We start from the raw sequence: 13,342 nt of genomic DNA on the forward strand, positions 1-13,342 counted from the left end.
TTTGCTATATCTTATGTCATTTCTCCGTGAACATGAATTCCTGTCCCAGTCATCTCCCAATGGCACTTAAAAATGTTCTGGCACAGAGCAGATTCCATGATCAACGGAATGGTGTTTTATCCCAGTCACATTCTCTCTACCATAGGCTTCTCCAGCTGTCAGAGTGAGCCAACCACTTAAACACAAGCTTTACCTATCAGCAGGTGCTTCTGTTAGTGACCCAATCAAATAAAAGACAGCACTTGTGCAGAACATGAGAAAGTTCTTCTCTATCCAGCTTTCAGGAATGTGCCCATTTTAATGAAAACCTTCAGGAAATGACACCACATACATAATCAGATTGTATATTGGTAGGTAAAACATCATCAGACCCTCACCAGCTGGGCACCGTGGCACACACCTATAATCCCAGCAGCTAGGGAGGCTGAGGCAGGAGCATTGTGAGTTCAAAGCCAGCCTTGGCAACTTAGCGAGTCCCTAAGCAACTTAGTGAGATCCTGTCTCAAAAAATAAAAAGGGCTGGGGATGTAGCTCAGTGGTTAAGGTCCCCTGGGTTCAATTCCCAGTACCCCCCAAAAAAAGACTCAGGCCAGTTCACAGCTATGGCGGTTTTCAAGCTTTTTTTTCAAGGTGAAATCCTTTCTTTAAATGTTCTCTTTCTTGGAACACTAACACAGGAAGCAGGGGGAGGTGGGGCTCCCTGCTGGATGGAGGAAGAAGCCTGTGGAATCCTGGGCACATATAGGACGAGTGTGTCCACATACATGCTCACAAACACACGTGTGCACACACACACACACACACAGCAACTGAGGCACTTCACAAAACCCAATTTGAAAACCAGCAGCTCTAGAAGATGAAGCCGGAAGTTGAGGGGGCTGAGCCAAAGCACAGGGTCAGACTCCTGGGCCCAGGCCCACTTTCTCCTGCCTTCTCTCTTGAACGTTCAGAGAATGGAAATATTTCCAGAAACAAGGCTGACTCCGCTACTCCCACCAGCTTAAGGGGCATTAATTGTTTTTTTCATTCCAATCTCATTTGAGCCCAGGGAAAACTAAGCCTTCACCTGAGACCCTTTCTCTGTGTCACAGTAAGTGGGGACTTGCGAGAGGGATTCGGGGTGGGAATGTGTGAGTTGGAGAACTCGGACAAGAGGGAAGAGGCTGGAGGCAGGAAAACGGCGTGAACAACGAAGTCTGCTGGGAAGCCTTAATCCCAATCTGGATTCTGTTATAAACAAGTTATGAGATCTCACTGGCCCTGTTTTCTCCTCTATAAAAAGGAAAGACCACTGATCATTAAGGAAATTGAGACACCACCTCACACCCATCACGATGGCTACTGCCGAAAAGAAAAGCAAATTACAACAAAAACCCAGAAAGTGGGTTAGGGATATAGCTCAGTTGGTAGAGTGCTTGCCTCACAAGCACAAGGCCCTGGGTTCAAAACTCAGCAATGCAAAAAAAAAAAAAAAAAAACAAACTCCAGAAAGTAACACATGTTGGCAAGGTAGGGGACAAACTGGAATCCTTATACTCTGTTGGTAGGGATGCAAAATGGTACAGACACCTTGGAAAACAGGACTATGGTATGATCCAGGAGTCCCACTTCAAGGCATGTGGCCAAAAGAACTGGAAGCAGGATCTCAAAGGGATACGTGGACGCCCATTCCATAGCAGCATTATTTGTAATACCTAAAATGAAACCCAAGCATCTGTCCGCAGATGAAAGGATGTACAAGATGTGGTCTAAACAAAGAATGGAATATTATTTGGCCTTTAAAAGGGAAATTTTGACAACCAAGTCACAACAGGGATGAATCTTAAAGACACTAGGCTAAGCCAAATAAGCCAGTCACAAAAAGATAATTACTGTATCGCTCCACTTAAATGAAGCACTTAGTCTTGGCAGAGGCAGGAGGGAGCCAGTGAGGATGAGGAGTTCTTGTTTAACGAACGTGGAGTTTCGGCAAAGGGGCCTGGAGGTGGAGGGTACATGACATGTGGAATACACTTTATCCCACTGTGAGTGAGTTAATAGTCAAGAGGGTAAATATTAGGTGTATTGTACCACAATAAAAAAAATGGCAGTAGAAAAGGGAGTGCCCATATCTTGCAGAGACATTCCTAGCTAGATGGGAGATGACTGATAGACGCAAAGGCATTTTTAAAAAGCAGCTGTCCTATTCGAATGCAAGGTTCCTCCTAAGTGAAGTGACCAGAGGCAGCGACATCTAGATAAAGAGCCAGCAAGCCTCCTTGTCTGCACCAAGCCAGGACGGCAGTACTCAGACTCCACAGGCTGCAGGATGAATCCCACGGGCTCTCGGAGCCCGTCAGGGCCTGCTGCTCCTGAGGCCTACTTGGTTGTGAAAACCTGTGGTGTTTCTCGGAGGGGCTGGAGCTCTCCTGGCCTGTCCACGGCTCCCATGGCGATCCCCCATCACACTCCCATCCCTCAGTCCCCGCCAGGGCACCGAGATGTCCCGGACTCTGGTCATAGGCCTCTCATCAAAGCCGTGCTCTGCTGCCCGCATTTACAGGCCCAGGCCTTCAAGGACACGTGTTAGCTGGCTGACTGAGACACACGGCCTGGGTGTCCAGGCCACCATCGGGCACGAATGTCTTCGGCAGCCATGAGGCAGAGTTTCCAGGAGTCTGACTCACTGGGGTAACTGGTTCTGCCAATGGGAAGCTGGTAACAGCCACAAGGGCTCATTTCACTGAACTCTGTTAAAAATTACTGACGCCACCTCTGTTTGAGATTGTTTATTGGCAAGCGCACGGATGGCCGGGTGGCTGCCTGATCAGCACACTGTCCCAGGCCCTGCACATCTCAATCCACTGTCCCAGGCTCGCACTAAATCAGGCCCAAACCCCTCCCACTCTTAGAAGTGCTGCTGCCCCGACAGACGGTGCGGTCAGTAGGAAAGTGCCCTGCTTCCTTGGCTCTTTCAGAGCTATCTGCTATAGCCAGCTCTTTTAAAAAAAAATCTACCAACAGCCCCCCCCCCCCTTTTTTTTTTCTTTTTGCTGTTCTGTGTGAAGAATCCAAATAAACACAGGAGTTCCTTGAAACTACAATTTCTCTCCTACATTGTCAGCAATCCTCTGCAGTTCTCCTCCTGCTCATGGGGGTCATTAAATCGCATTTGAAAAATGTCTCCAGTTGATTTTAAGGATTTTCCATGCTGTGCTTCCTCCAGGCCTGGCCAAGGGAGATCCTGTAGGAGTCCAGCCCTGTTTCCTTCCCAGCAAAACTCTCCAGGATTTGGCCTCCCAAGCCTGGCAGGAAATGCCAGAGGGTGGGGGATGGTCTGACTGTACAGAACTCACAAGTTTTACAGAGGACAAATCATGGGTGGAATTATTCAAGACAGGTTTTGTGGGATCCAGTTGGAGGGGATGGTTTCGCAGTGGGGATCATAAAATACAAACACACAGAATCTAAAAATGCCTGGGAATTTTATTTCCTGTAACTACAAAAACAAAAACAAAACAAGTCTACCTCTCAGTGTCTTTCCTATCCCTAATAGTCACTGGGTGAATGGGAACTTGGGGAAGACAATTCCTGAATTGCCTTCATTTATCTAGCTGAATCTGACCTTGACCAAGCCCATGACTTTCAGAGTCTAGCCCAACAAGAGAGCTTCCTATAGTACTTGTCTCCTTGCTACCAGTCAGATCTTAGAGAGCCAGGAATTTCTTTCCTTATTTTCTAAATACCCTTGCTTTCTTCCTCTCCCTTCCTTACATCATTTTCTTGGAGGAAGAAGAAGGATACAGGAGAGGTGAGTTCCAGCACTGGTAATCAAGTGAACCTGAGATCCAGGGATCATAGCTAGGTTTTACCAGTCATCTCTTGGCCTCACCCTCTTCCAAATGTTACCCATGCTTTAAGGCCCAGGTTAGGATCTACCTCTGCCTGGAAGCTTTCTTTGCTGCCTTCTGTAGAACTTTAAATGACTCTACATGGCTCCCCTGGCAGAGCGGCCATACGGTGGAATATCACTCTTAACTGTCCAGCAGGGACTTAGCCATGCAATCTCTGTGAATGTAGGGGTAAGAGGTTTTAGCTTTGTAGCCTCAGAACCTAGCACTGGGCCTAGCACATAGTAGATGCTCAATAAATACTTGTATATTCATTAAGATAATTAAAGCTATTTTCTTCAGCAAGAAAACAGTTGTGTGAGAGAGAAAGGGAAAAAGTGAAACACTCCTGACACTGGTTTAATGTTATCTATTTAAAAGTCATCTGGCAACTTGCAATATGAAAATTTTAGATTTCTCATCCAGATCAACAGATATAATTGTTTATGACGATGTCACTTTGAGTAAGCATAATGCCCTTACAAAATAAGAATGATGTCCAGGGTTTTTGAGTTGTGAGAAGGAAGACCTGGGATGAATGAGGCTACTCCATTTTGGTTGGCTTTGGCTTATCCCTTTTTCTGTTCTTTTTGTGGTTTTGTTTTTCTCTCCTATGGCACCAGGGATTGAACCCAGGGGCTCTGTACCACTGAGCCACATCACCAGGCCTTTTCATCTTTAATTTTGTGACAGGGTCTCACTAAGTTGCTGAGGCTGGCTTTGCACTTGTGATCCTCCTGCCTCAGACTCCCAAGTTGCTGAGATTACAGGTGTGTGCCACCACACCTGGCCTTATGTTTTGACAGTTAAATAGTCTTGTAGATTTCTCTCCTTGTAACTCAGGTTACTCTAGCACCCCAAAGAGCACCCAGCACATTGGTAACTTAGTCAAACACATTGGTTTGAATTCAATGGAAAATGTGCTTCTAGAACCCATGGAGAATGACCAAAGCACCTCAGTCAAGAGCTGGAAGACTTAGTACTGGAAAGCCCAAATCACTCTTCCACTGGAACCTGTCGCTCAGTGAGCTGCGGTAACCAGACTTGATGACACTGTGTGATCGGCGTCCACTGGTTTGTTCAATCACCACAGTCGCCATATCAGATCCAGGACCCTCACTTGACCACTTCCAAGTCCTTGCAGGCAGCTGACGCGTAGCACCAGCCTAAAGCTCTATGTAAGTTCTCAAAGCAAAGTTTCAAAAGAGCTATTTCTTCCTCCACACTGAAAACTAAGGTTCACCTAAAAATAATTAATCTCAACATTCTGGCTGCTGTGGGTGACATCATTAAATAGTCAAGGAAGGAGTCTACGTAGGATTGCAACCAGGGCTTTTTTCTGGAATCATGCTTTAGAGTCTCAGTCAAAATTAGGTTGATTGTGGCTGAGAAATTATCCCTACCCCCAAGAAAAATGAAACCCAAGCAAGACTGAACTCTGGCCACCAAACTTAGCTCCCCTTCCCACACAGGCCTGCTCAAATCCTCCCACCTTTCAAAACTCGGTGTGAAGCTCTTTGCTCCACTAAATCCCAAACAGCTCCTCTTGGTTCCCTTGATTTGAAAATCCCCCTACCCTGGACACAACCGTTCAGGCACTTGGCTGTGGTGGTTTGTATAACCTCTCATTCCTTATTCGTGAGCCTTTCCACGTGAGGATTTTCTTCCTTTTTGCTGATACACCAAAACCTGCCTTCATTGGCAAACCATAACTATAGCTGGGCACAGTGGCACACACCTATAATCCCAGCAGCTTGGGAGGCTGAGGCAGGAGGATAGCAAGTTCAAAGCCAGCCTCAGTAATTTAGTGAGGCCCTAAGCCTAAGCAAGACCCTGTCTCAAAATAAAAAACAAAAAGGGCTGGAGATGTGTTTCAGTGGTTAAGAACCCCTGGGTTCCATCCCTAGTACCAAAAATGAAACAAAATAAAATAAATCCGTGACTAATGGTCACTGTAGGAAATATCACTGGTTTTAAAAGTTAGACTGGGGTCTATGAAATGATTCTTCATAAGGTTCTTCATTAGTACATCAAGGTTGTTCAGTGGGGTTAAATTATGACTCACTTTTTTAAAAAATTAGATGAATACAAATGTGTTAAATAAAGCAAGGTGCCCTACTGAGGTGCAATGCATGGGAGAGGGGACCAAGCTGCTTCTATAACTGTGGCTGCCTGGCATTAACCTGAAGAGCCAGTAAACCTCTGACCTAGTTTCTTCTCTCCCAATCCTCACCCTCCCATCACCCAGACCCTAAAATCCGGTTTTGGTCACTATTCTGCCACAGATGATGGTGTCATTCATCCATGGGGTCATTCAATACCATTTTGTGTTTGAAACCGCCACACGGTAAGGAAACCTGACCTTGATCTTCAGTAATGCAGAGAGGAAACACTGCTGGCCCTGAAGCTGTCCATTCCTCTCCCTCCTCAATCACCATGGTGACCTTCCACTGTGGCTTCCCAAGATGCACCACACACAGGGCTTCAGAGTCCTCACAAGAGGATGGACTCCTTCCAGGATGCTGGGCCTTTTGGCAGTGTGTTCAAAGAAAGAATGCCCGTGTGACTCCCTGCCAAGGCAGTGACGTTAGGCAGGTGGGAGATGCATCTGCAGGGGCAGGAGAAGTGATGAGTTCCCTCACAGAAAGGACACTGCAGTGGCTCAGGCAGAAGAAAGGAGCAAGGTCCCACTGGAGTGAGGTCCCAGAGGCCAAAGGAGACACCAGGTCTGATGCTGCCAACGTGGAGAGTCTCTGGCCAAAAGACTTTTACTTTGGTGGACATGGCAGTGCAGACCTGTAACCCTAGCTCCTGGGGAGGCTGAGGCAGGAGGATCACAAGTTCAAGTCCAGTTTGGGCAACTTAGTGAGACCCTGTCTCAAAATAAAATGCAAAGAGTTGGAGGTGTAGCTCGGTGGCAGAGCACCCCTGGGTTCTATCTCCAGTATAGCCCCCCCACCAAAAAAAAGACTTATTTTTCCAAGTCTGATTCTGATAGTGAGCACCTGCCAGGTGTAAGATCCTGCGATCAGTACCGTGAAAGATAAAGATATATATATAGGACCACACATTTCTCAAATGTAGAATTAAGCTCTAGTGGAGAAAAGAAAAGTTTGCCTCCATCATTGAGGCTCCACTACCATCTTGGACTCTGGTTTGTACACACACATGCACTCACACTGACCCGTAACTGTTGGGTATACCATAACACAGAGCAAAAACAAGGGTGGCCGCTTAGTTCTGAAAAGGGGTAGATACTAATTCAACAGGGTCTCTAAGGAAAATTACCTGGGGAAAAATAAAGTGTACATATATATATACACACACATATATATATACATATAAAGTATATATATTATATATATGCTTATATGTATATATATGCTTATCCTTGGAGGATAAGCAGAATGAGATTTTTCAGAAGATATTTCTTATTCTTCTAAGGGATCTGAGGGGTAGATCAGTATTTCTCAGTGTGGATTAGGGGTGTGTGCATCTGTGTGCGTGTGTGATGGGATTTGGGATCAAGTCAGTTGGGAAATAGTAGATTAAACAAAGGTAATCTTTTTCTTTTTTCACTGCAGATCTTCTCAGGGACTCCCGTAAGTACATGTGTACGGAGACTCTGCAAGAGAGGTTGAGATTGCAGTGTCTCAATCTATGGGCCACAGAGTCCTTCATGCTGATGGTTTCTCAAGTGATTGGGATTCTGAGAAACAGCCTTTGGGAAACATTGAACCAAAGAGACTGTGAAATCCCTGAGGTCAGGGACCGGGCCTTGTTTACCACTGTGTCTCTAGCACCTGGCACAGCTCTAGATACATGGGAAAGATTCAGTTAAACAGAATAAGTATTTGATTTGAATGAGTAATTGTTGAATTCTAAGTGGGAAGACTGGCAGTTTGCAACAGCAGGCAATGAGAGGAGACCAAGGAGCCAGAACCCTCCCGTGTTGCCAGCCTTCACTGGGCTCCACACTGGCACGAAGGAGTTTGGGATTTGGTTATCTTTGCCTTCTAACGAAGCCAAACATTGCGAATCCATGGGAGACTTTAACCTGTCCCTCTCCCCCAAAAAAAGAATAATAAAATAGGAGCTTCATGAAGAATGTGTGGGTTCCTTCTCTTTGCTAAGAGAAAGTACCAAATCAAAGATCGGACTCTGCAATGTAGTGAGACTTGTCTTTTGTTTCTCCACTGCCACCTTCTGGTTCCCAGGCACCTACAAAGTAAATCTGAAAATGCCACCTAATGTCTCTATTTCACTGTGGAATTTTAAGCAATTGTTTACATCGTTTACCTCCTATGACGTTACACAAGTTACTCTTTTTCTTTTGACCGGAAAGCAAAACAGAAGTTAAGTGATTTGATGAGCGACAGAAAGTCAAGAGCAGAGCAAGGCTACACCGCATTTGTTGGTTTTTCCAATGAGCAAATATTGGGTTTAGCCATGGGCTTCGTCCAGCTACCTCTGCAAGGAGTTCTAGCACTCTCATCCCTTCACAAGCACAACCTTGAATGGAAAATTCCATGTGTTTAAAAAGAAGATGGTGTTCAAATGCACCCTGATCTCTTCAAGGGTAAAATCTGTTTCACCTTACAAAGTCTGAGGGAAGAATGTAGAAGGTCTAAAATGGATACTTTACCTGACAGTCCAATACCATAAGATCCTACAGTATTCCTCCAGGCTTCCTGGTAAACATACCTTGGTCTGGAAGCAGCAATAGAGTTGGGTTAGGTACGGGTGTTTCCGTGCCAGAGCCAGAATCCTCTTCTCTGTCATTGTGCAGTCCACGTCATCATCCTGAAGGATGACGTCCTTCTTTAAGACCTTCACAGCATATACCTCGTCTTTGCCCTTGAGTTCTGCCAACATGACCTACAATCAATCAAAATCATCTCCATCACTACATTTACGTGGAATCAAAGGCAGAACACAAGTGAATACCAAATCTTTAAAAACTAACTGATGCTTTTCTTTAATTTAAGGTATTATGACAGTATTGAAAAATGTTTAGGGGCCTGGGGCTGAAGCTCAGTACTGGAGCACCTGCCTGGCAAAGTGCAAGGCTCTGGGTTTAATTCTTAGCACTGCAAAAAAATAAAATGTAAAAGTGAAAAGAAATGTTAAAGAAAAATACCCATCTTAATATAGCTACTACAACTCACTCATTCATTTTAATCACTGGCCGTGTACAGAGGAAGTAAAGAGAGGTTCAGTTCACACCTGTTAAAAAATTGTTCATATATACTATCATACTTGCAATTATGGCATAGCAAATATAGGGTAGTACTTTTTAAGAAAACCATTAATTTATAAGCATTTTTCTGCAGGCTCTCCATCATTATCATAGTTACTGATACAATAACTATGTATCAGTTCAAATACTATATTTACTATAGTACAATTTACTTAGTTATCACCCTCATATTAGATACTTGTTATAGCTAATGATTAAGTATTATATAAAGTATACTAAGCATTTTTGCACATAATTTTTTTAGTATCTCTTATATTACATCCTTAAGATAGAAATTCTTAGACGTAGATGAAGAACTAGATATTTTTCACATTTCCTCACTGATTTTTAAAAAGGATATACAAGGCAAGTAAGTGCTCCCAGCCATGTAGAAGTATTTTCCTTTTACTGTGACTTCCTGACATTGCACATTTTCACTTAAAATGTCTGTTTTTTTCTTTTTCTTTTCTTTTTTTTTTTTTTTTTTTTTCTTAGTAGGTGGGAAATGTTTCCTCAATGCATAGAAACTTTTAAAACATTTTATAATTTTTTTCTTTTGGGGTCAGTTATTTGTCTCCTTTGCCTATTTTTTTTTTTTTTGTGCTGTCTTATATTATTTCTTACAAATCTATACATGTATGATATAAAAGATTCTAACCCTTAACTTTCAACAAAGGTTTTTCTAAGATTGTTTTAAAATTTTCTGTTATTTTTTTCTGTCAAACAGAATTAATCTGACTTCATCTGTCTCTAAGGTTTCTTCTTTAGCTCCATAGCTGGAAACTTAATCCCTCCTCCTATGGCTAATTCACAGGTCTATTCTCTTGAAGTTTTCCTATCACTTTATATTTTTATACTCACTTACCTACAAAAGTCAAGGTCTTTCTCTTTTTAAATAACTAACTCCTAAGTACAGCATTCCAATATTTGTTGTCAAAGTTAAAGAGCAACAACTCAGAAACTTCGTAAGGGAATTTGTGATGTTAATCTGAAGACTTTTTACCACTCACAAAAAATACAGATTCTAAAAGTGACTCAAACCTTGTCTGCAATTATTCCTAAGAAACAACCTTAGGGCCTCAGTCAGCAAACTTCCAATCCTGTCTCTGCTGTACAGAAGCCTAGAAACAGTTTGGTCATTCCCCTTGAATCTTGCTCAAAATTAAACCCAGCCCTGCTCGCATCCCGGAGTCATGCCTAAGCCAGAGGCCTGGGGTCTGTTTCTTATTTAGCTTGTCTCTAAAGAATGTGATTGTTTCAGCTGTGGCATTTAAGTTACCCAGTTACACTCCTACCAAGTGATCTCAGAGTGAGATAGGGGCAGGTGAGATGGCTGCAAAACAGGCTCTGTGCCTTGCAGCTTCCCAGAGCTCTTCACTTTGGAGGACAGTGGAATAGGCCTGCAGCTGGGCCAACTGCCTGGCCCACAGTCTTCTGCACCCAGGACTCGTGAGGCCATATGACCTCTGGGAGCTGTCTGGTCCTCAGAGCAGGATCTGTCTGCTCCAGAAGATTTTGGAAAGGTAACTCTCATTGCTTTTTAGGCATGGTTTTGAGAAGATCAAGGGAACAATCGGGAGTCTGCTTTGAAATGCTAACCAGCTTTCTAGGCTATGGGTCCCTTCATCTTTCTAAAATGAACAGGGATCATTTTTGCATCTCACCAGCCATCAGAACAGTGACTGACTATTAATCCTTCACTGAGCACAGCAAAAGGTAAGCCCCACACCATTGTGTTCGTCTCCATGGGGAGACATGAGATAATTATTTGATTCTCTTGCCACATGTAAAGAATAAAAACATCTAGTAAGTGCCTCCCCCCCAAAAAAATCAGTGAAATAACATTTAACTTCTAAAGTACTACTTGATAAGATTTGCTCTGAACCCTAAATTCACTGAGAACAGAGACTTTCAGATGGATCTCCTGGAGGAGGGAAGACAGGTATGGATATTATTCTTGACAGTGGAGTGCAGAGCACGTGCAGAGCCCTTTACACCTCTCACTGTGCTTCTGTACCTACTCTTACAGGATTCTTGCCTTGATTTGACAAATAAGAAAAAAATGAATCCTAACCAGGTGAAATGACCACAGGAAAGCCCAACAGCAATTAACAGTAGAACCAGGGCTCCTAGCCGCCTGGCTTCAGCCCAATTCCCCTAAACAAGCAAGGAAAAAGTAGCAAGACCAGGTCTTCAACCTGGTCCAAAGTGTTCCTCACTGAATCTTAGATTCAACCAGTGAGAAAATCCGGAGTGCTCCACGCGAGGGCCACAGACCTTGCCAAAGCTGCCTTTGCCCAACACCTTGATGAAGTTGAACTCATCCAGGCCCAAACGCTTGGCCTGGCCTTGCCGGACTTCACCATTCTCGCCAGGGCTCGCCAGCTGGCCATCAGTGGACGATGATGCTCGGTGCTCCTCCCCTCGGTTATCAAATGACAATGCTTTCCGGATGTTGTTTTCAAGTTCTTTTAGTTCTAAGGACCAGAGGGTAACAAGATAATGCATCAGTGCACATTTCATGGACCCTTCTCACTGGGACGCAGCATTCATAAGCTCTCAATCGGATTTCGGTTCTTCAAGCAACAAATCCAGGGTGGCTTCCTTTGGTGTGTGCCTTCCTTTGTCCAGCAAGTTCACTGGCACTCAAAGCACAGTCAGGCCTCAGCATGCAAAGAAGAGGAAGACACATGTTATGTCTTTATTCCAAAAGAGATTTGGCCCATTCATAAATAATTTGATGGTACCCCGGGACCTCCAGACTTGTAGGGATTACCCTGGACCAGTATTGGCCTTTTCCTGTTTCATTTTAAGAATGAAACATTCCCTGGGAGCTTCAAGGAGACTGGATGCCCTTGAAGCACTCACTCACCAGCAAATCCCTTTGGATTATACCAAAGCTAGTCATTTCTCTGAAAGCTGCCTTTGACTGGTAGTGTATTCCATGATTCTAGGTGTAGTACAGGAATCCAGGCCTTCACTGGGACTGTGCAGAGTCAGAAAGGAATAAGTACCCTTTAAATTCCCTTTGAAGATTAGAACTATCCAGAATCATCATCACAGACATCACTGATATAATTTTTCCATCGAAGGGGACTAGGAAGCCTTTACCTTCTCAGGTCTTTAATTGGCCTTGATGCTGGATTTTCTCTAAACACTTGTCCCACACAAGGGTACTAACAAAACAAGCAATGGGCTTATCGTTAACAAAGAATTGCTTCCCACAGTGACGTGTTGCAAATTTATCTCTGATGGGACAGGAATTCCTCAGTACAATTTTACAACTATGAGACAATCTCACACCCCTCTGGAGTATGTGACCTGAATTACCTGCAATGATAACACTGGGTGATCCTTTGACCTATTCTATTCGAAGAAGCTTTATAGTTGGCAATTCATTCATCAACATGTACACTTGTCTATAAAATGGGTAGCTTGAGAGTAACCCAATTTTAAAAGATGCTCATGAATAACCAGGATTACAGAAGGGGAACAGAGACTACCTCTGGGAACCCAAATCAGGCATGAGTGACTCAGTGCCACTTGACAGAAAGACCTTTAGCTTCTTTTCAGGACTGAAGCCCTAAAATCCCGTTCAGAGAACCTGGAGAGTTTCTTAGCTTTGGAGTGGGCACCTCTGTGGTGGGGGAGGTGTGTTGGGGAGGAAAGAGATGGGGACGGGCCTCTGAGACCACAGCCATCCCCACACTGATTCAGCAGTTACCTACTAATGCTCAATTGGAACTAAGGATGACTTTTAGTCTCACCACAGAGTGAAAGTCTCAGTTATTAAATAGATTTTAGAAGGCAGAACTTAGATATTTGGGGACACCAATGCTTGAAGAAAATGTCTTTCTGAGTTCTTATGATGGGGGTCTGAGAAACTGTGGCTTATTTCTGTTTTATCACCATGCACATCTGACTAACAGGGCTTTCCCATCCACGAATTCCCACATCACTGCTGGGAAGTTCTGGTGCCTTGACTGACTGGTAACTCCATAAGAACAGAGGTCCCAAGAGGTATTGTGTCCTGCGTGGGGCTGGACAAAATGCTGGGCAGCCACCTGCCCTAAAACCCTCCCTGGGCACTTCCCTCTTATTTGGGGTCTCTACCATTTGACCCAATCTCCTTGAAGTTCCCAGAGGATGTCTCAGCCTTAAAACAAATCAGGAAAAGACCTACACGGGCTCAGGATAATTCCAACAAGTCTGGAGGAGCCATAGTACCATCAAA

The 13,342-nt window shown here is 44.0% G+C and overlaps 1 protein-coding gene across 2 annotated transcripts in view; it reads right to left on the reverse strand.

The window, feature by feature from the left end:
* The window catches only part of PRKCE (protein kinase C epsilon), a 466,710-nt gene that overhangs the window by 142,543 nt on the left and 310,825 nt on the right, over nucleotides 1-13,342 (reverse strand). For both annotated transcript variants that reach the window (XM_079111623.1, XM_079111624.1), the window contains exons 9-10: nucleotides 11,386-11,585; nucleotides 8,574-8,747 (exon numbers count right to left, since the gene is read on the reverse strand). In XM_079111623.1, the coding sequence (XP_078967749.1) occupies nucleotides 8,574-8,747; nucleotides 11,386-11,585 (374 nt within the window). The remainder of the gene's footprint in view (nucleotides 1-8,573; nucleotides 8,748-11,385; nucleotides 11,586-13,342) is intronic.

The sequence above is a fragment of the Sciurus vulgaris genome (genome assembly GCF_902686455.1).
Source record: "Sciurus vulgaris genome assembly, chromosome: 14".
Classification (NCBI taxonomy): domain Eukaryota; kingdom Metazoa; phylum Chordata; class Mammalia; order Rodentia; family Sciuridae; genus Sciurus; species Sciurus vulgaris.